At 36.9% G+C, this 25,481-nt stretch overlaps 1 protein-coding gene across 8 annotated transcripts in view; it reads left to right on the top strand.

Moving 5' to 3' along the window:
• The first annotated feature begins 8,425 nt into the window (after window positions 1–8,425).
• LOC129947869 (GATOR complex protein Iml1) overlaps window positions 8,426–25,481 on the top strand; it is a 78,598-nt gene continuing 61,542 nt past the window's right edge. For all 8 annotated transcript variants that reach the window (XM_056058606.1, XM_056058607.1, XM_056058609.1 and 5 more), the window contains exons 1-2: window positions 8,426–8,627; window positions 8,723–9,027. In XM_056058606.1, the coding sequence (XP_055914581.1) occupies window positions 8,585–8,627; window positions 8,723–9,027 (348 nt within the window). In that variant the 5' untranslated portion in view covers window positions 8,426–8,584. The remainder of the gene's footprint in view (window positions 8,628–8,722; window positions 9,028–25,481) is intronic.

A 25,481-nucleotide genomic window follows, 5' to 3' on the forward strand; every position in this document is an offset into this window, starting at 1 on the left:
ACTAATTATGTTCATCCTCTTAAGCACTATTCACATGAGCACGACCAACGACTAACGAATGAACGGGTATTCATCGATTTTGACATTTCTTTCACATGAGAGTTTTTCATTCGTCGCGAATGAAGTTTGACTTAAACAGTTGTTTTTTTTTGTGTGCTTGCTTTGAAAACAAACGATTGAGGAAACGCGGCCGAAGCTATATTTGTAAAAAAAAAAGTAATAGGTGTCCTTGTTAAAGCCTAAAGGATCAACTATAATAGGCATAAGCTTATGTCAAAAACCCAACGAAAATTCACTTAAGTTTGTGAAATTACTGCATAGCCATAATGCAATTTTGCTCACGTATCTACATGTCAGATTTTACTTATGCGACGAGCGACTGGGATCGCTCTTGCTAAAGTTTGCTTAAGTTAACGAAACTGAGAAAAATTGAACGAAACGGAGCTAGACTAAATTATGTTCACTCCTATTGAGATTCTTTGTATTCGCACGTTTACTTATGCGCGCAGAAGCTAGCTTATGCCTATTATATTTGGGCCTTAATTAATTTTGTCGGCGGTCTCCAAGTGCAGAGCAAAATGAAAACGAAAACCACAGTGGAAAAATATTTGTGGAGAGTTCTGTCAGCTATCAAAAACAATTGACAAGTTCTGACAGTCAGCTGCTGGTAAAAAAAAGTGGAAAAGAATTCTATTTATTAACATTTTGTTGAGCAGTTAGCAGTTACTCCAGAGACACGCAACGCCTTAATTATTTTTGTGAAGCCTATGCTCCAACTTCCAAATAGCTTCACTGGCTTCGACCAACGAGGCCAGTTTCTTTTTTTCCTCCGAAGGGAAATCAATATTTTTCGGCTTATTTTTTGGAAGTTGAAGTTCACTGCTTGTCTTCATCACTTCTTGCACATCACCAATAACTTTAAAATTAAACGTCAAAATTTCGCAGGCAATTAATATGCCGGGCAATTAAATTGAGAACGAAAAGAGTCGAGAATTGTACTAAGAAATCTAGTACAGCTATCCACTAAAATAACACATTTCGTCGTTCAGCAGCGTACTGAAAAACGAAAAGCACAGCGAAATTTTTCGTTTATTATTTCGTCATGTCATTTTCTACGGGAATTTTCGTTTCGCATCAGCAACGTACTAGGCTTAACAAACAAAACAAGAAAAAGATTTCATGTGCATCCATTTAATGCAAATCGGAAAATTGATAAATTAATATGACTGCTGGTTCAAATGGTAGACATGTGCATTCAAGAGGACAAAAGCGTCCACAGGTTTTTCTCAAAACCCACCTCTGTCTATCAACTCCTACTCTCACCTCCCCGCGGTGAACATCGGGTGCCTAGTACCTCAACTGGAGATTGGGTTCCAACCCCAGTGGAAAGTTGTTGGGGGCAGCAAACGAGAGAGGGGGGGAGAGGTGTTTCCACTAAGGCACCTCTCCTTATCGAGGCGGCAGCGGACGAATTCTCGAGATAGAATCAACGGTGGCACCTTATAGGGCTTCTTCGACATATTCGGAGCCCAGGCCTGTAAGGAGTGGTTTATCCGGCTCCCCTTTCTGGGAGTTATACTAAGGATCTGGCCCTCCAGGTTGGGGGTTGTGCCGTCGGGGTGACTTCCTGGCCACGTAAAAATAACTTAAGTTTCGAAGCACCAACAAGCCTCGGATACGGACGGATTTACTGTTGACAACCCACGCAAACGAAATAAGGACAACGAACTTCGGATATGTACGTGGAATGTTAGGTCCCTTAACAGACCACTTGCAGCCGAACAATTAGCGGAAGCCCTAAACTGTTGCAGCCATCCAAGAAGTGCGATGGGATGGACCGGGCAAACGCAAACTAAAAGACTTCGATATCTACTACGGCGACTGCTACCGAGAACAAAGACAGCGTCTACTTGTTGTGGATTTGTTGTTGGAACTAGGCTCAGGCAAAAAGTCTTGAGTTTCAACAGTGTGAGCGAGCGCATCACGACAATCCGCATCAAGGCTAAATTCGCCAACATAAGCCTAATATGCGCGCATGCCCCAACAGAGGAGAAAGATGAAGACACCAAAGACATATGCTTCGAGCTCTTGGACAGGACCTATGAGCAGTGCCCTGGCTATGACATTAAAATTGTCTTAGGAGATTTTAATGCCAAGCTAGGAAGAGGAGACATCTTTAGTGGGATAATCGGGAGATACAGCCTGCACGACACTACCTCCGACAACGAATTCAGGCTGGTCGATTTCGCACGCAGCGAAACAAGAGGCATACAAAACGGCGCTGCACAAAAGGACTAGAGCTGCTCGCGAGCTCTACGAGCAGAGGAGGAGAGAAGAACACCGGCTTCTTAGATGGAAAAAAAGAGAGCATGAGAAGCGCGTGATCGAAGACATAGAGGGAGGAAATGATGTTCGTAAATTTTACCAAAAGGTAAAAAAAACCTCCCAAGGGTACCAGCTACGAACCGAAGCCTGTAAAGACGATCAGGGGAATATCGTAGTAGAACCGCAGTCCATGCTGAGAATATGGAAAGATCACTTCTCCAAATTATATAACGGCGATGACGAACCGAATTCCGCTGTAAGGGAGATAGATCCACTCAACCTCATCGACGCAGATCAACAATTCCGCCTACCCGACCTTGACGAAGTGAAGATAGCTATATCTAAACTTAAGTCAAACAAAGCTGCTGGAGCTGACGGCATCGCTGCCGAACTATTCAAAGCAGCAGGCGATGACTTGCTACAGAGCATGCACCAACTCATCTGCAAAATATGGTCGGAAGAAAGCATGCCCGATGAGTGGAATCTCAGCATAGTGTGCCCGATATATAAGAAAATAGACCCTCTTAACTGCGCCAACTACAGAGGCATCAGTCTCCTTAACATTGCGTATAAGATCCTCTCTGCCGTATTATGATGTGAACGTCTGAAGCCATTCGTCAACAACCTGAAGTCCACTATCGACCAAATATTCACACTACGGCAGATCTTGGAAAAAAACCCAGGAGCTTCAAATCGATACCCATCATCTATAGGGAAGAGCTCTACCGAGCAATGTCTAGTTTTGGCATCCCTGTCAAACTTATCCGTTTGTGCAGAATGACGATGGAGAATACACGCTGCTCTATCAAAGTTGATGTCAAAAAAGGTTTTAGACAAGGCGATGCACTGTCCTGCGACTTCTTCAACATCGTTCTGGAAAGAATTGTGCAAAACTCAACCGTCAACACTAGAGGCACAATCTTCCAAAAATCCATCCAATTACTCGGATACGCAGATGATATTGACATAATTGGAAGATCAAAGCGTGACGTTAGTGGAGTATTTTAGGGCATTGCGACGGAAGCGAAGAAGATGGGTTTAGTGGTCAATGAGGGCAAGACCAAGTATATGCTGTCATCTAAAAAGGACACTGCACGACGACGTCTTGGACAAAACGTCACCATGGACAGCTATAACTTTGAGGTAGTTAAGGACTTTGTCTACCTAGGCACCGCTATTAATGCAGCAACGACACCAGCGCTGAAATCAAACGAAGAATAACTCTTGCAAATCGCTGCTTCTTTGGATTTAGAAGGCAATTGAGAAGTAAAGTCCTCTCTCGAGCATGTAAAATCACCATCTATAAGACACTCATCATCCCGGTTCTCATTTATGGCGCTGAGGCCTGGACCCTGTCAAAGAAAGATGAGAGCGTCTTAGGATGCTTCGAGAGAAAAATTCTTCGGTGATTTTTGGTCCCGTACGCATAGATGGAGAATGGAGGAGAAGATATAACGACGAACTGTACGGGCTGTACAGCGACACTGACCTAGTTAGCAGAATTAAAGTCCAACGGCTTAGATGGCAAGGTCATGTAGAGCGGATGGACATCAACGCTCCAGCCCGGAAGGTCTTCGAATCCAATCCCGAGGGACGGCGCAGTAGAGGAAGACTGCGACTCAGGTGGCGCACGCAGGTGGGAGAGGACCTCAACCAACTTGGCGTGCGAAACTGGAGACAGCTAGCTAGGGACCGAGCTGGCTGGAGACGCTTGTTGGTTAAGTAAGTAAGTAAATAATAAGACTGCTGGACAAATATCCAGAAAAGTTCTTTACATATTTTAGGATGTCAAAGGAAACATTTGACTACATTTTGAGCTTGGTAAAAAGCAACTTAGTTGCGAAAAGCTTTAGAAACGACATTATTTACGCCAAGGAAAAGTTAGTAATTACTTTGAAGTAATAGCTATTGTCCATATACAATATATAGTTGTTTCAATTTTTTTAAAGGTGTTAAATTTGTTTAGATTACCACCTACTGGTGCAAGGAGCCACAGCCAAACACCATTCACCACCGTAACCAAAACAAGAATATTTTTTTTAGGTTAAGTACGGGCGATTATTTTATTCGTTACGAGTGTGGATAATGTGGAAAGCGAATAGAGTTTGACAGTTCGTATCAACTACAACTTTTTTTGAGACGAACAAATTTGTTTTCTTAAATTTATTAATATATGATATTGAAAACTAAAAGTATGCATCATAAATTAAATAGAAACTATATTGCTATCGTTTTGTTAAGAATTTGCGTGGAAATATATCTTCAAACGTATATAAACTCATATTTTGTAATTCATTCGTCGTTCGTTGGTCGCGCTCATGTGAATACTGCTTTAGAGTTTCTCTTTTAAACAAACGATTTTTTGTCATACTTTTCTTTAAAATTGCAGATGCTGATGCATGTAAACCATTGGAGTATTGTTGAGGGTAGAAATGTCAAAATTGACAAGTTATTCCTCTATTAGCAGTCTTATCATGCTATACTTTAAAAGTTGTGATTTGTTTCCACTATTTTTGATATAAAGTCACATTTAAACTAGAAATGATTTTGACACGTTAAATGATTTATAAACCCATCAAATGCGTGTGAGATAAAGTTGTAGGTTTAATTAGGTTTTTTATGAGTAAAGTACATACTTTATTTTTTGATCTAAGTCTGTAAAAACACAAATTTCCTTTGTTTGTTTCCATGGGGCATAATAAATTGATTTATTTTAGATTGATGGGTAGTAATCAGCTCGAGCTAACGTTTTTTCACCAAATTTAAGCTAAAATAAATTTTGACAGAGGAACACGCACTCGATTTGTTTTCGTATTTCGCAGTTTCTTTTGTTTTGACCGCAATAGGCTTTCTTCAAGAAATAACTCCTAAATATCCATTTTATTTTAGCACGGCGCAAAATAAAAACACACAGTCCAAAACACAAACTCATTTTTTAACGAGTTTTGCTTCTCACCTACTCAACTCAATTGAACATAGCCATAGAAAATTTAAACAGGGTGCTGTTTTGAAACTATTTTTGCTTAAAAACACTATTTATAAGTTTGTTAATTTCTTTCATGAAATTATATGTATAATTGCATTTATATATTTATTTTCTTAATTATCAATTTTATTAATTTTCTGAGCAGATTCAATCCCAAGTTTTGGGGAGACTTTTGCATTGACATCTGAATTATCGAAAATCCCATTTATAAATGAAACATTACAAATTTTGACAGTTCATTTGTAACCGATTTCATTTGCAATAATTAAATAAATAAAGAATTTGATGTCTAAATATACTAAATATTCAAAGTTAAACTAATTGTTTTGTTGACATTTAACAAATAATTGAGCTGTCAAGATGACAGCTGAGGAATTTCGGAATAGGGATGAGCTAGATAAAAAGGTAGTTGAGTTAAGGCAGGAACCGACAAACTCAAGAGAATTGTGAGAATGTTGCCAAATTAACAATCTCAGAGCGTAAGTCATTGAGAAAATGTTAACTAAAAAACCTTCTCTCAGTAGAAAAGTGAAGAAACTCACACTATGCAGGAATAACGTGCTAACTGAAAAGATGTTTTTTTATGAACCTGGGAAACAAAGACCTTTGTAGATATTGGTCAAAAACAAAGAACTACCAGCGAGCTGGTGCCGAGGGACATCCATTGTTTAATTTTCCAAAAGTTACAAGAATTAGTTTAGGTTCAAACCTTTTGTTTTGTGGAATCCACTGTTTGGTCTTTATAAAACTTTGAGAACTAAAATAGGACATCCAATTATGTCTCTCATTTAAAAATGTTCCTATTGTTTTCTTTAATTCATCCATTTGTATACTCTTTATAAGTTTTGAACGCAAAATTATTCTAAGAAACTTTGGGCTTTTTTCTTTTTAAGGTCATAACAGATCACTGGGCAGATATACGAGGGCGGGTCAATAAGTCCGTGACTTTTGCAATAAAACACAGATTTTTTGATAAAAAAAATAATTTTGTTTTTCAACGTAGGCTACCTTAAGCTCTATACACTTTGTCCAACGCTTCTCCAATTTGTTTATCCCTTCCAAAACAATAATTTGTCGAGGTCCCCAAAATAGGCCTTTGTTTGCGAGATGACTTCATCATTGGAGTCAAATCTTTTTCCACCAAGCCATTTCTTCAGGTTTGGGAACAAGAAATAGTCGCTCGGAGCCAAATATGGAGAATAGGGTGGATGAGGGAGCAATTCATAGCCCAATTCATGGATTTTTGCCATGTCAACTGCACATGTGTGCATTGTCTTGGTGGAAAAGAACTTTTTTCTTGGCCAAATGAGGTTGGTTTTTTTTCAAATCACTGAGCCATGTGAGATTTTTACGGCTTCCACAATCTCTCGCACTTTTAATCTTCGGTCGGCCAATACCATATCGTGAATTGTTTCGATTGTTTCGGGTGTAGAGACCTCAATTGGTCGTCCAGGACGTTTGGCATCTAGAGTGCTTGTACGGCCACAACGAAATTCAGTAAACCACTTTTTTACCATTGTAATCGATGGTGCAGAGTCCACATGGTATTTATCAAGCTTATCCTTGGTCTCGGTAATGGTTTTTTTCTCAAGAAATAATGCTTAATAAGCACACGAAATTCACTTTTTACATTTTCTCCTCAAATAGATGTCAAACACAAACTAACTCACGCAGCAAGTTTAAGTGTTGCTGTTTCAGTTAAGAGGTCAGAAATTCAAAAAGTCACGGACTTATTGAAACACCCTCATACACCTAGTATGTCCCAAGCAGAGTTTGATCAGAGCTATCCGAATTATTTATAAAATACACTGAAGAAATAAAATGTCACTAGCTTAAAGCCTAGTACATACTTCCACGTGAAGTGAACGTTCGCCAGTGGAGAAAGTGAACTTTTGACATTGCTCACTGGTACACACTTGTGAGTACACGTTGTGAACATGCGGAAACCAAAAAACTCTCCACTTTGTTCTCCACTCAGCTTCACGAGCAAGTTCACGGGTGAACCAAAAACTGAAATTTGTATGGGTTCACGAGATGGTTCACAAGTATGTACTAGGCTTAACAATTTTCCATCTCTATCTTTCATACCACATGAAACAAACACGAAGATAGCCACTCTCAGCCTTTTACTCCAATTGCTCGTTCATTTTATTCATAGATCATAGAGCGTGCTCCAATTTAGCTTTGATTGAAAAAAGAAACAGAGATAGAGCGGTCTGATTTGCTTATTTGTTTATTTCAGTAACCAATCTACGAATTTACATTTAAAGCCTAGTACATACTTGTGAAACATCTCGTGAACCCATACAAATTTCAGTTTTTGGTTCACCCGTGAACTTGCTCGTGAAGCTGAGTGGAGAACAAAGTGGAGAGTTTTCGTTCACGGGCAATTCACGTGCAAAATGTACGGGAACTGTTGGTGAAGCTTTGACATTTGGTTTCCGCATGTTCACAACGTGTACTCACAAGTGTGTACCAGTGAGCAATGTCAAAAGTTCACTTTCTCCACTGGCGAACGTTCACTTCACGTGGAAGTATGTACTAGGCTTAAAAGATTTCAAATTAAGTACTTATAGCATACAATTTAATTTATAAATACATATAAAGCCTAGTACATACTTGTGAACCATCTCGTGAACCCATACAAATTTCAGTTTTTGGTTCACTCGTGAACTTGCTTGTGAAGCTGAGTGGAGAACAAAGTGGAGAGTTTTCGTTCACGGGCAATTCACGTGCAAAATGTACGGGAACTGTTGGTGAAGCTTTGACATTTGGTTTGTTCATGTTCACAACGTGTACTCACAAGTGTGTACCAGTGAGCAATATCAAAAGTTCACTTTCTCCACTGGCGAACGTTCACTTCACGAGGAAGTATGTACTAGGCTTAATATATAAAATTAAAAATTGAAAAAAATAATTAATTAAAGTGAATAATCGACTTTTTCAAGCTCTGAGCTTAAAAAGAAAACCGACTTTTATTAAACACGCATGTTCTCTGGATAGATAACCGAACGCCGTAAATGTTGCCGACTCACTCTATGTTTATACCTTTTCTTCGACCAATTAATCACAGCTGTTTTTGACAAGCTTCTCCGAGAAGCGTTCTTGTTCTTGTTTTTGTTAATTCTGTTCTTTTCTTATCACTTTTGTGTAGTGTAACTAATAATGCAACTTTTATAATTCCTACATTATTTTGTATTTCGCAAAAACATAATCAAAATAATAATTGTATTTTAATAGCATGATTCCAAGGAACAGTAATATTCTAGAATCATGAAAATCTATAAACTCTACACTCATCAGAAGTCATTCAACAGTGAGTACAATTAAATGAAAATGAAAACATAAAATATAAAAAAAAATATTTTTTTAAGAAACATAAATAAATCAAAAAATTTTGTGTTTATACAGCTGCCGATTTAGTGTTGAATCCGAAGGAACATCCCGATGCCAAACTAGGAGATGTGGTTGAAATATTTCATTCGGAAGATGAAGACTGCAAATTGCTTCTTCAGATTACCGAATTTAATGACCTCAAAGGACGAGACGTAATAAGTATCGAATCGAGCATTGCCTCGACATTCAATTTGAAAGCATACTCTGTTGTTGTTATGCGATTGGTAAATGCTGCTGATGTGGCCTTGGATTCAATTGAAATAACATTCAAAGACCAGTACATGGGTCGGTCGGAAATGTGGCGTTTAAAGACATATTTGGTGAGTTCTACAAAAAAACAATTGTTGATAAGAAACATTTACTGATTCTAATAGAAATTAGTAATTGAATGTCGTAACTATCTATGAAAAAATGTTATGTTGGAGAAGGTAAAGGTAAAACAACAGCCTATATCTCTATATCCGCCGGGATATACAGTGGCTCGCATATCGAACAATAGTTTCATTTATATAAAATGGGCTGTAACTTAAATTATATATATATTTTTTTGGTCTTATTTAAAGTAGTTCATTTACTTATCTGTTACATATTGACCATTTATTTACCTTCTTTATTTATTAAATTATTAAATTCTCAAAAGACTACGACAACAACGACAACGACGATGACGACCGACGATATAAACAAAAAAAAAATGATCGTAATTCTTGACTTGTCAAACTGACATAAATGACATCAAGGGTTACGATATTAGGAGTCGGTAATGCAGGTCAGATTTAGAGCTAAGGATAGGTTCAGAGAGTGAGAACGGGGACAATGAAATCAATGAGAAATCTCAGTGAGATATCTGAGTGATAAATATTCTTTTGGGAGAATGGGGGATGATAGGGCATCAAATGTATCCAGAGAACTGGTTGGCTGAATGGTATTTGCTAATTTAGCACAAAATGTTGACGGTTAAAGTGTCGGCCGAAAGAAAAAGAAAATTTCAAATCTCTTTCTTTTGAAATCGACCAGCCACAAAACAAGGCCTTTTGCTTTGAAATAAGCTGTTGATACGGGTGTCTATCGACCAATTTTAAATTTTTTTACCACACAAAAAAAAAAATAAAAAAAAAAAGGAAACTACATAACTTAGAAAAGCAATTCCACTGTAGAGACAAAAGAGGTAAAGAAAACAAAGAATATATATACGAACAATTTTTCAATTTACTTATGTATACAAATATATATATTATGTGTGTACATAGATATAGATAATTAAAAATTTTTTTTTTGTCGCAAAAAATCTAGGAGCTTGAGTTTGAGGAGTTCATAGACAGGAGGATTGATTTAAGTTCCCTGTCTGGAAAAAAAAAATCCAGTTAAGATAAAAACCAAAAAAAGAAACTAGCCGCATATCCAAGAGCGTTGCAGAAAGCGGAATTGGAGCGAACCGGTAGCCGTGGGTGATAAGGCTCCGGTAAACTTAACAGTTTGAAAAATCGAGTTCGGTTCAAATCGAGTTAGATATGCAAAAATTTTTTTTTATTTCATTTTTCGTTTTTTTTTGTTTTTACAATCTATAATTAATTAATTCAATAATTCAAATTTTTCTCGAAGTGGTCATAGTAAAAATTCAAATTCAAAAATCTAATCAAAAATTTTAATTGCGCGAACCGTGTGTTAGTTTTCAATCCGCGATTAACTTATTTGTACTTATATATATATATATCGTGTGTATAACAAAGGCACAGAAAAACGTGCACAAAAAAAAAAGAAGAAAAAAGTGATACCTCCTTATTCTCCTGCAGCAGTGGCCACTACGAACAGAAGGACAAGGGTGAGTTTATTTTTAATTTTTATAATTGTATGCACAAATATACCTACAGATATATATACGCACAAAATTTCTTTCGCGAGGGCGGTACAAGTGGGGATTAAAGTTTTATTCTTGATTGTGACAAAAGAGGATTGTATATCCCAAATTTGCGAATAAATCGAAGACGGGTTAAGATTTTTTTTGATTAAACTTCGAATTGAAAACCGGCCATTAGAGATTTCAAATTTTTTTTATTATTGTACTTCTAAATGTAAATTCAATTATAATAAATCTGAGATTTTAATAACCTGAGTAAATGAAGAAATACAACTTAAATGTATATTTAATTCATGTTTGAAATAAAGTTGAAATGATAATGGTGAACTAATTTTTTTTTGTAAGAGGATGAGAAGATGAAGCAAGAATGATAAAGAGATGAAGACATGAAGAAGCCTAGTCAAGGGGTTGTCCTGGCGAGGGAGGCAACCGTGGTAGGGTGGGTAGAGGCGACATACTCGCGCGTAAATCGACAACTTTAACGCTCAGGCCGGAAGTTAAATTTTTTTTTGTAATCGTCTTAGGTTCAAGAACCCATGGCAGAGCTAGCTAATGGGGCATATTTCCGGCAAGCTGAACCAAACGGCAAATTAGACGGCAACAAAATGGCGCCCGCAACGTGGAGCCCTCTATCTGTTTAGATAGAGTGGCTAATTGATATCATTTTTTGAGCCAATTCATTTTTTCTTTTTTCAATTAATAGACTTTTTTTTACAATTATTTCAACTTAATTTTATTATTTTAATTTTCAACATTTTACAACTTTTTTTTCCATTTTTCAATTTCATTTTAAAGTAATTTCAGTAGTGGTGGCATTTTTTTTGCGAGTCCCGATGACTGGGAAGTTAATTCCTCGGTAACGCGTTGCCGCAAGAAAGATGCAGCCACCACATGACGCAAAATAATTTTTTTGTGAAAGATTGTCTGAGTCTTTGGGTATCTTCACTAAAGGTATCCAGGAGTCCAGACAGTCTTGCACAATGTAAATAATGCTGAAAGAGACCCGTAGATGTAAAGGCGTCTTCGGTGGTCCTTTCAGCAAGTCACTAAAAATTCTCCAAGGGTTCCAGATGTCTTCAAGGGTGAAGGATTCGTCCTTTGAAGTCCTGAAACCTGAGGAGAATAACATTTTTTTTAAAAAGTCCTTTACAGTTTCTAGTTTGTTTAAAATTTTTTTTTCTCGGCTCGCAGAACTTCGGCTTCTTCATCATCTTCGTCATCTTTGGTTATCATTCTTCTTGTGTCAGAATTCTCATCCTCTTTTTTAAATTTTATGAATAAATTTTACATATTTTTTTTTGAGAAAATAAATCATTTTGTTTTTTTTACAAAATCATTTTTTTATCTTTTCAAAGTAACTTTTATAGAAATCATTAAAAGAACATAAACACAAAAATACAATCTTTTAGTTTCCGTAAAGTTTTATTATTATTTTTGTTATACAATTTAAAATTTTCTAACCTTATTAAGCTCCAACTGGATTCTTCGATACCTGCATCTGCAATTTTTTTGGATTACCTGCGAAGCTCAGTTTAGTTTTGAAAATTGGTTTTTTCAAAAATTATAGTACAAACTTTTAAGTTGCTTAAAATTTTTGAGTTTGACATTTTTATTTTTTTAATATTTTCTTTTCAATTTAAATAATTTTAATTTTTTTTATTACTTTAAAAATAACATTTAATACTTGAATTTATAATTTTTTTATCACTTTTTCTACTTAAACATTTTTGAATTATTTGTTTTTGAATTGAATTGAATTGAATATTCAAAAACTTATTTTTTTTTATTTTTTATTGATCTCTGGTGAATTTGAATTCCATTCTTTAGTTTTTTTATTTTTCGGCGAGTTCTTAAGTGTTTTAACTATTCTGCCCTTATCCAAAAAAAAAAAAAAAAACTTATTTTTGGATAACTCACCTTAATAGATTTTTTTTGTAAGTGCGTTTGCTGAGGCATGAGCACTAACAGACGAACTTCACTACACGATAGTTTAGACACTATTTACGCTCGTTCTGAGGCACGATTTGAAGCCTTCTTTCAAAGGTTCAGAAACAGAATTGATCGATTCGATCTTAATAATTCTTTCAGTTATTCTGAAAACTTGAACTCTGTAGTTTCCGAACTGACAGACAGCATGCCAAATGAATTGGATAGGTCGACCAATGAGGTCGAAAATGAAAATGTAGATGTTCCACCATCTACTGGTGTAGCTAATGCTTCACCAATTGACCAAACCGCTGAATTAGCAGCGCGGATAGAGAGAACCATGATGACGAACCAAATAAAGTTGTTCGAAACATTCGACGTCTTCATGGGGAACGTTATCCAGAAGCTTGAGTCGCTAGGGATACAACAACAATCCCAACCTGGTGGATCGAATAGAAATCCGTTCAATAACGGTACCCATCAACGACAGGGTGAGGTACATCAGTCAACACCAGATGTTAGGCTTTCTACAGCCCCTTCATTGGCTTCCAGCAGTTCCACCGTCTGCCGATTAGATCGCTGGGACATTTCATACAATGGCAACGAAAATGTAAGCGATTTTCTCTTTAAGGTCGATCGGAAGAGAGCATCCTCGCCTTATACGGATGAACAAATTGTAGACAATTTTCATGTTTTGTTAAAGGATAGGCCGTGCAAATGGTATTGGGCCTTTTTACGTAAGAATCCTAATGTTTCGTTTTCGGATCTTAAAACTGCCATGAAGAAAGAATTTGGCAGGTTAGAGAGCGATGTAGAGATTTACATGAGGGTACTCACTAGAAAGCAAGGTGTCAAGGAGTCGTTCGACGACTATTATAATGCTATCGCGAGCATGAACGATCGACTGAAAGAGCCTTTCGAAGATCGTAAGATGATTGATATCATCCGAAATAACGCCAAGGACAAAATAGGTGAAATTTTGTTAGCGGCTGACTTAAAGAGCCTCGAACAAGCTCGAAATAAGGCTCGAGAAGCCGAACGATTTTTGGCTAAGCGCACTTCTGCTCCAAAAACTGTCCATGAGATCGCAGCCGGTGAAGATCAAAGTGCGATTTTCCCGGATGGAGAAGAAGTTTCCGCTTTAGCCTACAATCGAAAACCGACTTCTACGGCCAATTATGTCTGCTGGAATTGTGGCCAAAAAGGTCATGCTTACCATTTTTGTCCGTCCAATATACGGACATTATTTTGTTTCCTTTGCGGGGAAAAAGGGGTCAACACTGTTGAATGTGGCAAGCACTCGGGAAACCAACCAGGGAACGAACGGAAGAGTGGCGAAATTCGTTCCACCAGGGATGCTCTGAACCACTCCCAAAAGTAAGCGACGATTCCAATATCTCCACCAAAACTACTGACGCGGATGTTCCAACCAAGATTTTGGAACGAACCACCCATGTGAGTCCGGTAGATGTTGAGGCTCATCCTGCTGAAACTCATTCACTGAAATCGCTTCACGAAAGGAAAGTTCGTTACTACAAAACTCGTCAACGAATTTTCGGAACTAGCCATACGAACAATGTAGCCAGCTTGCATATCCAGAAGTGTCGAAGTCGTTTTCGAAAACGAAGAAAATTTCGAAAACAAATTTTAGAATCCATCATTTCTTCAAATACAGATGGAAGAATGTACGCTTGCGTCCAATTAAATGGTGAATCTGTTTTTGGGTTGCTAGATAGTGGAGCTTCGATATCGGTATTAGGCAACGACTGTTGGGAATTGGTCAGGAAGATTGGTTCGGAAGTAAGGCCATATAAAAATGTTGTGCGAACAGCTGATGGCAAATCGCACAATATAGTCGGCTACTGCGAAATTGAAATTTCATATAATGGTCTTACCAAACAACTTTCTTTCTACCTAATTCCCAATCTTACCCAGAAGCTTTATTTGGGAATGAATTTTTGGAGAGAATTCCGACTTATGCCTCAAATATCGGAAATTCAAACTGATCTCACATTTGATGAAGATGAGGTGAACATTAAAGACGAGGCTGAGCTGATAGATCTCTCTCCAGAACAAAATCTAGAACTAGAAAGAGTCAAAAACTTATTTCCTAACTTCGTAGTGCTAGGATTAGGAAAAACGAACCTTGGATGTCATGTTGTTGACACCGAGAATGCCGCTCCTATAAAGTCTCGACACTACCCGTTGTCTCCAGTTCGTCAAGAGGAAGTTTATAAAGAATTAGACCGCATGCTGGAGCTTGATGTTATCGAAGTTAGTAATTCCCCATGGAGTAGTCCGGTGGTATTAGTGAGGAAGCCAGGCAAGGTTCGTTTATGCTTGGATTTTCGTAAAGTCAATGCAGTTACCGTTAAGGATGCGTATCCATTACCACATGTGGAGGGGTTACTCAGCCGGATCAAAGACACAAGATTTATAACTGGTATAGATCTGAAAGATGCTTACTGGCAAATTCCTCTCGATGAGAAATCTCGCGAGAAAACCGCATTCACAGTTCCGGGTAGGCCTCTTTATCACTTCAAAGTGATGCCTTTTGGGTTGAGCAATGCGGGCCAAACGATGTGTCGGGTGATTGATCAAGTAATACCTGGTTCTCTTCGCGAAAATGTTTTCGTCTATCTGGACGATCTTCTGATTTGCACTTCCGATTTTGAGTCCCACATGCGCATCCTAAGCGAAGTAGCTGCTTGTCTACGTCGAGCGAATCTCACTATCAACCTCGATAAAAGCAAGTTCTGCATGCGAGAAATTAAATTTTTAGGATTCATAGTTGGTCAGGGTACATTGCAAACGAATCCTGACAAAATCGAAGCGATGATTAATTTTCCAGTACCTACTAGTGTCCGACAAGTTAGAAGATTTTTGGGAATGACCGGATGGTACAGGCGGTTCATAAGAAATTATGCCGACTTGGCAGCACCACTAACAGACTGCTTAAAAAAGAAAACGAAATTTGAATTGACACCTGAAGCCTTAGAGGCATTTCACAAGTTGAAAACAGCACTTTCATCTGCACCAGTGTTAGCGCAACCCGATTTCAATAAACCATTTACTATTCAGTGTGATGCTTCTTCAGAGGGCGTGGGTGGTGTTCTCTTTCAATTGGATGAGGACGACAACGAAAAACCGATAGCTTACATGTCAAAGAAGCTAAACAAATCACAGAAAAATTATACGGTCACTGAGCAAGAATGTCTTGCAGCCGTCCTGAGCATACGCAAATTTAGGCCCTACGTTGACGGATTACCTTTCACCGTAATAACAGACCATTCTAGTCTAAAATGGCTAATGTCAATGAAAGAACTCAGCGGCAGACTAGCCAGATGGAGCTTGGAACTTCAAGGTTACAATTTTAAAATTGAACACCGAAAGGGATCCCTCAATATAGTGCCTGACTCGCTGTCCAGGATGGATATGGAAGAGATTGCTGCAAAAGTAACCGCAGAAGATGAAACCTTGATGTGTGGTGAAATTGACCTTAATTCGGTTGAGTTTGATTCGACACAATATTCCCTGCTGAGAGAGAACATCAACTCTAATCAGTCTGAACTTCCTGATCTAGTAGTATCAGGAAAATTTATTTATAAAAGGGTTAGGTTTAGGACAGGTGAAGTAGACGAGGAGGACTCGTTATGGCGACTTTGGGTACCCGAATCACTAACGCAACAATGCATGGAACTGGCACACGATACTAAGTTGAGTTGCCATAGCGGTTTTGCAAAAACCTATGCTCGCATCAAATCTAAATTCTATTGGCCTAAAATGCTCAAAGATGTGAAAACTTTTGTGAAAGAGTGCGATATTTGCAAAATGGTGAAAGCCCCAAACAGAACTCTTCGCCCACCTATCACGACACAAACAATTACTGAAAGACCCATGCAACGCTTATATATAGATTTTTTAGGTCCATATCCTCGTACGAAACGAGGTAATGTTTATGTCTTTATTGTTGTAGATCATTTCACGAAATTTACTTTTCTAAAGGCGATGTCAAAAGCAACATCTTCTAGAATCATCCAATTTTTAGAAGTTGATATATTTCATACTTTCGGCACCCCTGAAAAGATTCACTCTGACAACGGACGTCAGTTCGTATCCAAAGAATTCAAAAAATTCTTGGCGAACTACGGCATACAACATGTGCGAACGGCTTTGTATTCTCCGCAGGCTAACATTTCCGAGCGGGTCAACCGCAGTGTACTAAGCAAGCTCAGAGTCCTGATATCGAAAGAGCAAAACGACTGGGACACACATCTATCCAGTATAGCTTGTGCTCTCAGATCCGATATCCATGATTCCTTAGGTTGCCAGCCATACTTCGCCCTTTTTGGTCAGACTATGGTGAATCACGGCTCATCCTACCAAATTTTGCGCGAATTGAAAGCTTTAGGAGACCCAGAGATGTTAGTCCTGCCGAATGCACTGAAAACCGCGCTTGCCAGACAGACGATGTCAGAGAATCTTTTCAAGGCACACGTTAAGTCCAAAAATACTTATAACTCTAGAGCAAAGCATGTAACTTACCGCGAAGGACAAGAAGTTTTTCACAGGAATTTTGCTCAAAGCAAGTTTTCATCAGGAATCAATGCCAAACTTCTTCCCAAATTTGTAAAATGCCGAGTCCGGAAAGTTGTTGGCAACTGCATGTACGAGTTGGAAAGTAGAACGGGAAAAGCTATCGGTATCTTCCATGCGAAAGACATTCGCCAGTAAAATCCTAGAATTAAAATAAAACATACCACAAAGTATCTTGTCGTGTCATATATTGTTTAAAAAGTACTTATCTGACTAATTCGCATGTTTTTGGGCCCGGCTAGATGATCCTTAAGTGGGTTCGCGTCCCACGTTGGTTTAATGTTGACGAAGACAAAGATCAATTTTCTAACTATGTTTACATTCTTAGAATATACATTTTTCACTAAACGCATATCATATTCACAAACACATAATTTGACTTATTTGCTATTTATTTATTTCAACACTTAACGATTTTATACTGACACAACACCATTATGCTAACAAATGACTACATATTTAATTATTTATTTATTTACTATAATTGACGATAGACTCAATTGAATCAATTTTTTTATTTTTTTTATTTTAATGACTAATTCATCGGAAAATGTGTCTTCTTAATGCTTGCAATAACTTTATTTGACCGTTTTGAATTTTAACATTTTTTTATTTAATATCCCGTGTAATACATTACTTTAATTTATTTATTTACTTTATCTTGCCCTTTCCATTCTTATTCGTGCAATAATAAACCGAGAAGTAAGCAATATTACACAAAACGATTTTTTTATAACACTCGACTTGCAATGACAATATCCCGACGGCAAAACGCATTTTTTTTATTTTTTTTGATTTTAAGGTTATTGAACTCTGTAAATTTCACGATTTGTAAACAGAAGATCGAACGGATTTTTTATTATTATATTCCTGTTGTATGGCTATTATGTAGGTCAAATTAACGGAGCAACCATATGATTGTCTCCCTCACACTTCCGTTATCCCGTTTTGATGTACTATAATTGCTTTGTTTACATTTGGAATTGAATTTTTTTTGTCACATTTTGTTGCAATTAATTGCAAAATAATTAAATAATTTCGAAGATAGTTTCACACATATCAAACTTTAACTCGTATAAAATGATGAACGACACACAATCCGATTTAATATAGACAATCTACTCGGTGATTCGCATCTATATAGCACAACGACGCGCCGCGCAGCTCCGCCGCCGCCGGAAAGACTTAGCCAAATCACGACTGTAGGTACGTACGTGGGTTCGTTTGCATATTTCTGGCAATATCCTCGCCAGAAAAAAGCAAAGCCCTGTTACATATTGACCATTTATTTACCTTCTTTATTTATTAAATTATTAAATTCTCAAAAGACTACGACAACAACGACAACGACGATGACGACCGACGATATAAACAAAAAAAAAATGATCGTAATTCTTGACTTGTCAAACTGACATAAATGACATCAAGGGTTACGATATTAGGAGTCGGTAATGCAGGTCAGATTTAGAGCTAAGGATAGGTTCAGAGAGTGAGAACGGGGACAATGAAATCAATGAGAAATCTCAGTGAGATATCTGAGTGATAAATATTCTTTTGGGAGAATGGGGGATGATAGGGCATCAAATGTATCCAGAGAACTGGTTGGCTGAATGGTATTTGCTAATTTAGCACAAAATGTTGACGGTTAAAGTGTCGGCCGAAAGAAAAAGAAAATTTCAAATCTCTTTCTTTTGAAATCGACCAGCCACAAAACAAGGCCTTTTGCTTTGAAATAAGCTGTTGATACGGGTGTCTATCGACCAATTTTAAATTTTTTTACCACACAAAAAAAAAAATAAAAAAAAAAAAAGGAAACTACATAACTTAGAAAAGCAATTCCACTGTAGAGACAAAAGAGGTAAAGAAAACAAAGAATATATATACGAACAATTTTTCAATTTACTTATGTATACAAATATATATATTATGTGTGTACATAGATATAGATAATTAAAAATTTTTTTTTTGTCGCAAAAAATCTAGGAGCTTGAGTTTGAGGAGTTCATAGACAGGAGGATTGATTTAAGTTCCCTGTCTGGAAAAAAAAAAATCCAGTTAAGATAAAAACCAAAAAAGAAACTAGCCGCATATCCAAGAGCGTTGCAGAAAGCGGAATTGGAGCGAACCGGTAGCCGTGGGTGATAAGGCTCCGGTAAACTTAACAGTTTGAAAAATCGAGTTCGGTTCAAATCGAGTTAGATATGCAAAAATTTTTTTTTATTTCATTTTTCGTTTTTTTTTTTGTTTTTACAATCTATAATTAATTAATTCAATAATTCAAATTTTTCTCGAAGTGGTCATAGTAAAAATTCAAATTCAAAAATCTAATCAAAAATTTTAATTGCGCGAACCGTGTGTTAGTTTTCAATCCGCGATTAACTTATTTGTACTTATATATATATATATCGTGTGTATAACAAAGGCACAGAAAAACGTGCACAAAAAAAAAAGAAGAAAAAAGTGATACCTCCTTATTCTCCTGCAGCAGTGGCCACTACGAACAGAAGGACAAGGGTGAGTTTATTTTTAATTTTTATAATTGTATGCACAAATATACCTACAGATATATATACGCACAAAATTTCTTTCGCGAGGGCGGTACAAGTGGGGATTAAAGTTTTATTCTTGATTGTGACAAAAGAGGATTGTATATCCCAAATTTGCGAATAAATCGAAGACGGGTTAAGATTTTTTTTGATTAAACTTCGAATTGAAAACCGGCCATTAGAGATTTCAAATTTTTTTTATTATTGTACTTCTAAATGTAAATTCAATTATAATAAATCTGAGATTTTAATAACCTGAGTAAATGAAGAAATACAACTTAAATGTATATTTAATTCATGTTTGAAATAAAGTTGAAATGATAATGGTGAACTAATTTTTTTTTGTAAGAGGATGAGAAGATGAAGCAAGAATGATAAAGAGATGAAGACATGAAGAAGCCTAGTCAAGGGGTTGTCCTGGCGAGGGAGGCAACCGTGGTAGGGTGGGTAGAGGCGACATACTCGCGCGTAAATCGACAACTTTAACGCTCAGGCCGGAAGTTAAATTTTTTTTTGTAATCGTCTTAGGTTCAAGAACCCATGGCAGAGCTAGCTAATGGGGCATATTTCCGGCAAGCTGAACCAAACGGCAAATTAGACGGTAACATATCGAAAAACAACAACAAAACAAAACATTTTCAAATTTTAACGGTAAAATCAAAGAAAAAACAAAATAAAACCAGTTTTTTAAACTTCAACAAATAATCGGAAAAAGTAATGATCTTCTTTAAAACAGTAAAAATCTATTAATTAGTATTTGGTTGCAAAGCCTTTACTATCTAGAACGGCTTGAAGGCGATTTGGCATGGTTTAACCAAATTTTGGCACACCTCAGACTCAATAGAGTTCCAAGCTTCCATAAAAGCCTCCTTAAGCTGATTTAGGGAGCTACATTTTTGTTTGTATACTCTCCTGGCCAATTCCTCCCACAGATGTTCAATCACATTGAGGTCTGGGCTCTGTGCTGGTGTGTCAATGAGTTTGGAGCAATTATGGATTAACCACATCTTTGCAACACCGGATGTGTGCTTGGGATCATTGTCCTGATAGAATGCAAATTTATTCGCGATTCCCAATTTTTCCGCACTCTGCTTCACATTTTGCTTCAAAATGTTGAGGTAGGCAAATTTGTCCATTTTATCTTCTATAAAATGCAAATTGCCTACCCCAGCACTTGACATGCAGCCCCAAACTATGACAGAGCCCCCTCCGTGTTTTATTGTGGCTTTGTTGCTGGAACTCAGTATTTGGCTTACGCCACACATACATCTTTTCATCCGAGCCATGCAAATCAAATTTGCTCTCATCAGTGAACAAGACCTTAAAGCATCGAAAACTGCAAATTATAATATATTTTTTTTTTTAGAAATATGAACACATTACCGTATTCCAAAAATCTTGTTTCAATAAATATTCTTTTGCAAAATTTAACCTTTTATTTTTGTTTTTTAGGCTAATAAATGGTTTTTTTCTGGCAACTCTTCCATAGTATTCGTATCTATGGAGTGTATTACGGACAGTGTTGAGGCAAACTTCCTTTCCAACACGATTTTTTAGGGAAACTTGAAGATCTTTTGCTGTTTTGAAAGGATTTTTTTTTATTTATTTTAATATTTACCGCTCTTCTCTTTCACTTAAAAGTTTGCCTTGACCTTCTCGGCTTTTGTTGGCCAATCTAAATTCATCTCTATACCTCTTGATGATATCTTGGACTGTAGATTTGCCTCGTCCAACCAACTCAGCAATTTCTCTTACCGTTTTGCCTTCGAAATTTAATTTTATAATTAATTGCCTTGCTTCGACACTTGTTTGTTTTCCACTTGGAGCCATTTTTGCACTACTTGGTTGAAGATTTATTGAAAGATTGATCAGAACGAAAAAAAAGCTGCTTGGAGTGAACATTTTTAAGTAACGGTATTTTTCATTTACTCTCTTTGCTTTGTCCGATTATTTGTTGAACTTTAAAAACTGTTTTTTTTTTTTTTGTTTTACTCTGAATTAACCGTTAATATTTGAAAGGTTTACTTTTTAGGATAAGTAAGAGTACAACTTTAAACAAGAGCGAAACAAATATACAAATAGTGGTTTTTTCTAAGTTTATTGCACATTTTATAGAAATGAAACCACTGTCCGATTATACGTTGGAGCAACTGTAATTAATCAAGAAAAAATAAATTTGATAAAGTTTATTTTGTAGAATTAAGCTGTTTTTACAATCTTTATAGGTACCTGTTTATATTTTATAAATAAAATGCCTATTTTTTTAAATATGTAATATTTATTTCAGTTTTAAAATGTTTTGAGGTTCATTCAAAAATTGTGCTCTTTTATAAAATAATTTGTTTTGATTTTTTAAATTTCTAAAACAATGCACATTTAAGTAATAATTTGTTCTTATTTTATAAAGTTATGCACTGTCTCTAATTGAAAAAAAAAATTATTCAGGTATCTAGGTAATATTCCGTTTTAATTTTAAATATACAAAATACAAAATATTAGAATTGAACCAATATTAAAAGTAAAAACAAATAGTACCATGTATATTATTATTATTAAATTAATAATTCGATGTTAGTTGCAAAAATAACTTCGTTATAAGAATAATCCTACCTACCTTAAATATGATCTATGAATTGTAACAAACTTGAACAAAATACTTACCTACTATAATTCTATTCTCTCTGTCTCTGTAACTCAAGGCATATATTGTATATGCTTTTTGTGGTCTTATTTCGCTTAAAGCTTAAAAAAGTATTATTATTATTATTTTAACAAACATTTTTAACAAAAGAAAAAAAACAAACAAATTTATTTAACTTCTGATTATAAGACTAACGAGTATATCTAACCGATTAAGAGATGCGATCTGATGTTTTTTAAAGCTTCTAGAGTTTAAAGTTAAATTAGAAATGCACGTCAGTTTAATCTGAGCTTTATTTTGAACGTACCTGCTATCAAGTGTAGAGATTCTTTTTTTAACCGCACATCGCGAATGTGGAATGCTTTACTTGACTCTGTTTTTTCCTATCATTTTGATATTCAAAACTTTAAGACCAATGTTCATCGGTATTGAACGATTTGCTATTTTACAAATCGTGGAATAGAAAAATTTGATTTAATTTTCAGGAACTATTTCTTTAAAACGAATTATATTTTTGTAACCAACTTTTTTAATTATAAATGCAAGAACGAAGGATGGTAGAAATTACTTTTAGATAGAACGTGACTTGATATCAATAATCATCTTTATTGATTTTACTTTAAATGTAACATCTGTTTTTCGTTCAATATGATGACATTAAAAATATGGCGAACCTTGGTATTAAGGCGGTATATTTAAAATATAATTTTTTGAAAAGGCTAGAAGCTTATTCATTACAACTAATATTAGGTATTTTAATCCATTTTATTGTTAAGTTTTTATTATTAAATGTGTTGGGCTTCAACATTCCCCGCACTTTGAAAGAACCCCTTTCCAACAGGAAGCAGAGCAAGCTTTCGAATTGGACGACGTATTATGCCTTTTGTCGTCTTTACATCTGCTACTCGAACGCATCCATCTTTTCCAGGTATGACCTTGATGACTCTTCCTAGCAACCACTGTTGGGATGGTGTGTTGTCTTCATGTACAACAACCATGGCTCCAATGTTGAGATTAGGCTGATCTTTCGCCCACTTAGAGCGAGACTGGAACTCGGTTAAATACTCCAACGCCACCAAAAGTGTGAATTTACTGCCTGAATGCGACGCCATCTTTGAAGGTAGGATATATCTTCGACTTCAATTATACGTTCTCGAATGGAATTCAATGATGAACCAATTAAAAAGTGAACAGGCGTCAGGGCTTTTAAATCGCTTGGATCTGATGACATTGGTGTTAGGTTAGGTTAGGTTAGGTTATAGTGGCTGTCCAAGATGGAAACAGACACACTTAGGCCAGTTTAATGGCCCATTGTGATACCAAATGAATCTTGAGGCTTCCTCCTAAGCTCAATGGAACCTGCTAGACTCCCTTACGAAACGTGAGAGGCTGATTATACTGATATGATTTAGGTCGTTTAGATCGTTAAAGAAGAATTCTCCTACGTAATTCTTGCGTTTTCGAGCCAGAGCAGGGCATGTTCAGAGAAGATGAAGAACCGTTTCTTAATCTTCCTCGTCCATACAGCTTCTGCAAAAGTCATTTGAGAATACGCCTAGTCTCGTGGCGTGCTTTCCTATTAGACAGTGTCTGGTTATGACACATATTATCGAGCTTATATGCGATCTGCTTAGAGAGAGCAAGCACCTTGAACGTTTTAAATCCAGTGTTGGCCAGATGTTTTTTGTGGCTTGACACGTGGAGATGTTGGTCCACCTGGTGCCTGCCCTCCTCACAGCGTCTTGCATTAGTAGCAGTTTACAAGTAGCGATTGGTATGCCAGTACTTGCCAAACGTGGTAGCATGGGCTGTACTGTACCGTTCCTGGGGAGTTCATCTGCCTTACAGTTACCTGGAATGTCTCTATGGCCCGGCACCCAGCAAAGGTGAATTTTAAACTGTTGCGCCATCTCCATTAGAGATGATCGACAGTTATGGACTGTTATAGAGTTTGTAGAGACTGAGTCCAGAGATTTGATAGCGGCCTGGCTGTCGGAGAAAATACGGATATCAGATGTTGATATCACGTTTTCTTTGAGTCAAGACAAGACTTCCTTAATCGCCAAAAGTTCCGCCTGGAACACGCTACAATGATTGGGAAGGCGGAATGAGAGACTTAATTTCAATCGTTCAGAGTACACACCTCCACCAACCCCTTCTTTGGTTTTTGAACCATCTGTGTAAAAATGGATTGACTCGTCTTCCAGGAATGCCCTATCTTCCCAAAAGATCTGGTAGGTATAGAAAGTTTCTGTCGAATTGTAGTTGGGGGATGGTGTAGTCTGTGTGCTTTGGAATTGATTCTAAGTACCTTAGAATTATGGAGTGGCCAATGTTGTTGTTAGTCCACTGCGACGAAGCATTGAGGCGGATAGCAGAGCTTGCAGCTATTTGTTTACTAAATATGTCAAGAGGTGTAAGGTAGAGCAAGGTGTCCAGTGCCGCAGACGGGGTCGTGCGAAGCGATCCGCTTATACATAGGCAGGCTGAACGTTGAACTTTATTTAACTTATCCCTGTTTATACCTTTCTCTAAAGCAGTCCACCATACTGCTACACCGTACGTTAAAATCGGTCTGATTACCGATGTGTATAGCCAATGCGTGATTCTGGGTTGTAAACCCCATTTATTACCAATAGCTTTTTTGCAAGAAAAGAGAGCTACAGTAGCTTTTTTGACTCTTTCCTGTACGTTGCGTTTCCAATTTAGTTTTTTGTCTAAGACAAGACCTAGGTATTTGGCCTCGTCTGAGAATTATAATTGGATTCCTTTAATGTAAGGAGGGTTGACAAATGGAATTTTGTATCTCCTCGAAAATAAGACCAGATCGGTTTTGTGTGGGTTAACACCCAGTCCACACCGATCAGCCCAGAGTATTAGTCTGTCCAAGGCATTTTGTAAGAGTTCTTTTAGGATATTAAGATGCTTTCCTGAAACTGCTATAGCAACGTCGTCCGCATAGGTGATCACTCTGAAACCCTCCGCATCCAGACTAGTTAGGATTTCATTCACCACTAGGTTCCAGAGGAGAGGGGATAGAACACCACCTTGCGGTGTCCCTCTACTAACGAATCGTCTGCTAGAAGAGTTGCCCAGTTTTGAATTAATTATTCTGCTAGTAAGCATTAAATGAATTAACTCCCGAAGCGAACTCTCTACATTTAGAGATGTCAGTGCAGAAGTGATTGCAGATGTGTCCACGTTGTT

The sequence above is a fragment of the Eupeodes corollae genome, chromosome 2, assembly GCF_945859685.1.
Source record: "Eupeodes corollae chromosome 2, idEupCoro1.1, whole genome shotgun sequence".
In the NCBI taxonomy this organism is placed as follows: Eukaryota; Metazoa; Arthropoda; class Insecta; order Diptera; family Syrphidae; genus Eupeodes; species Eupeodes corollae.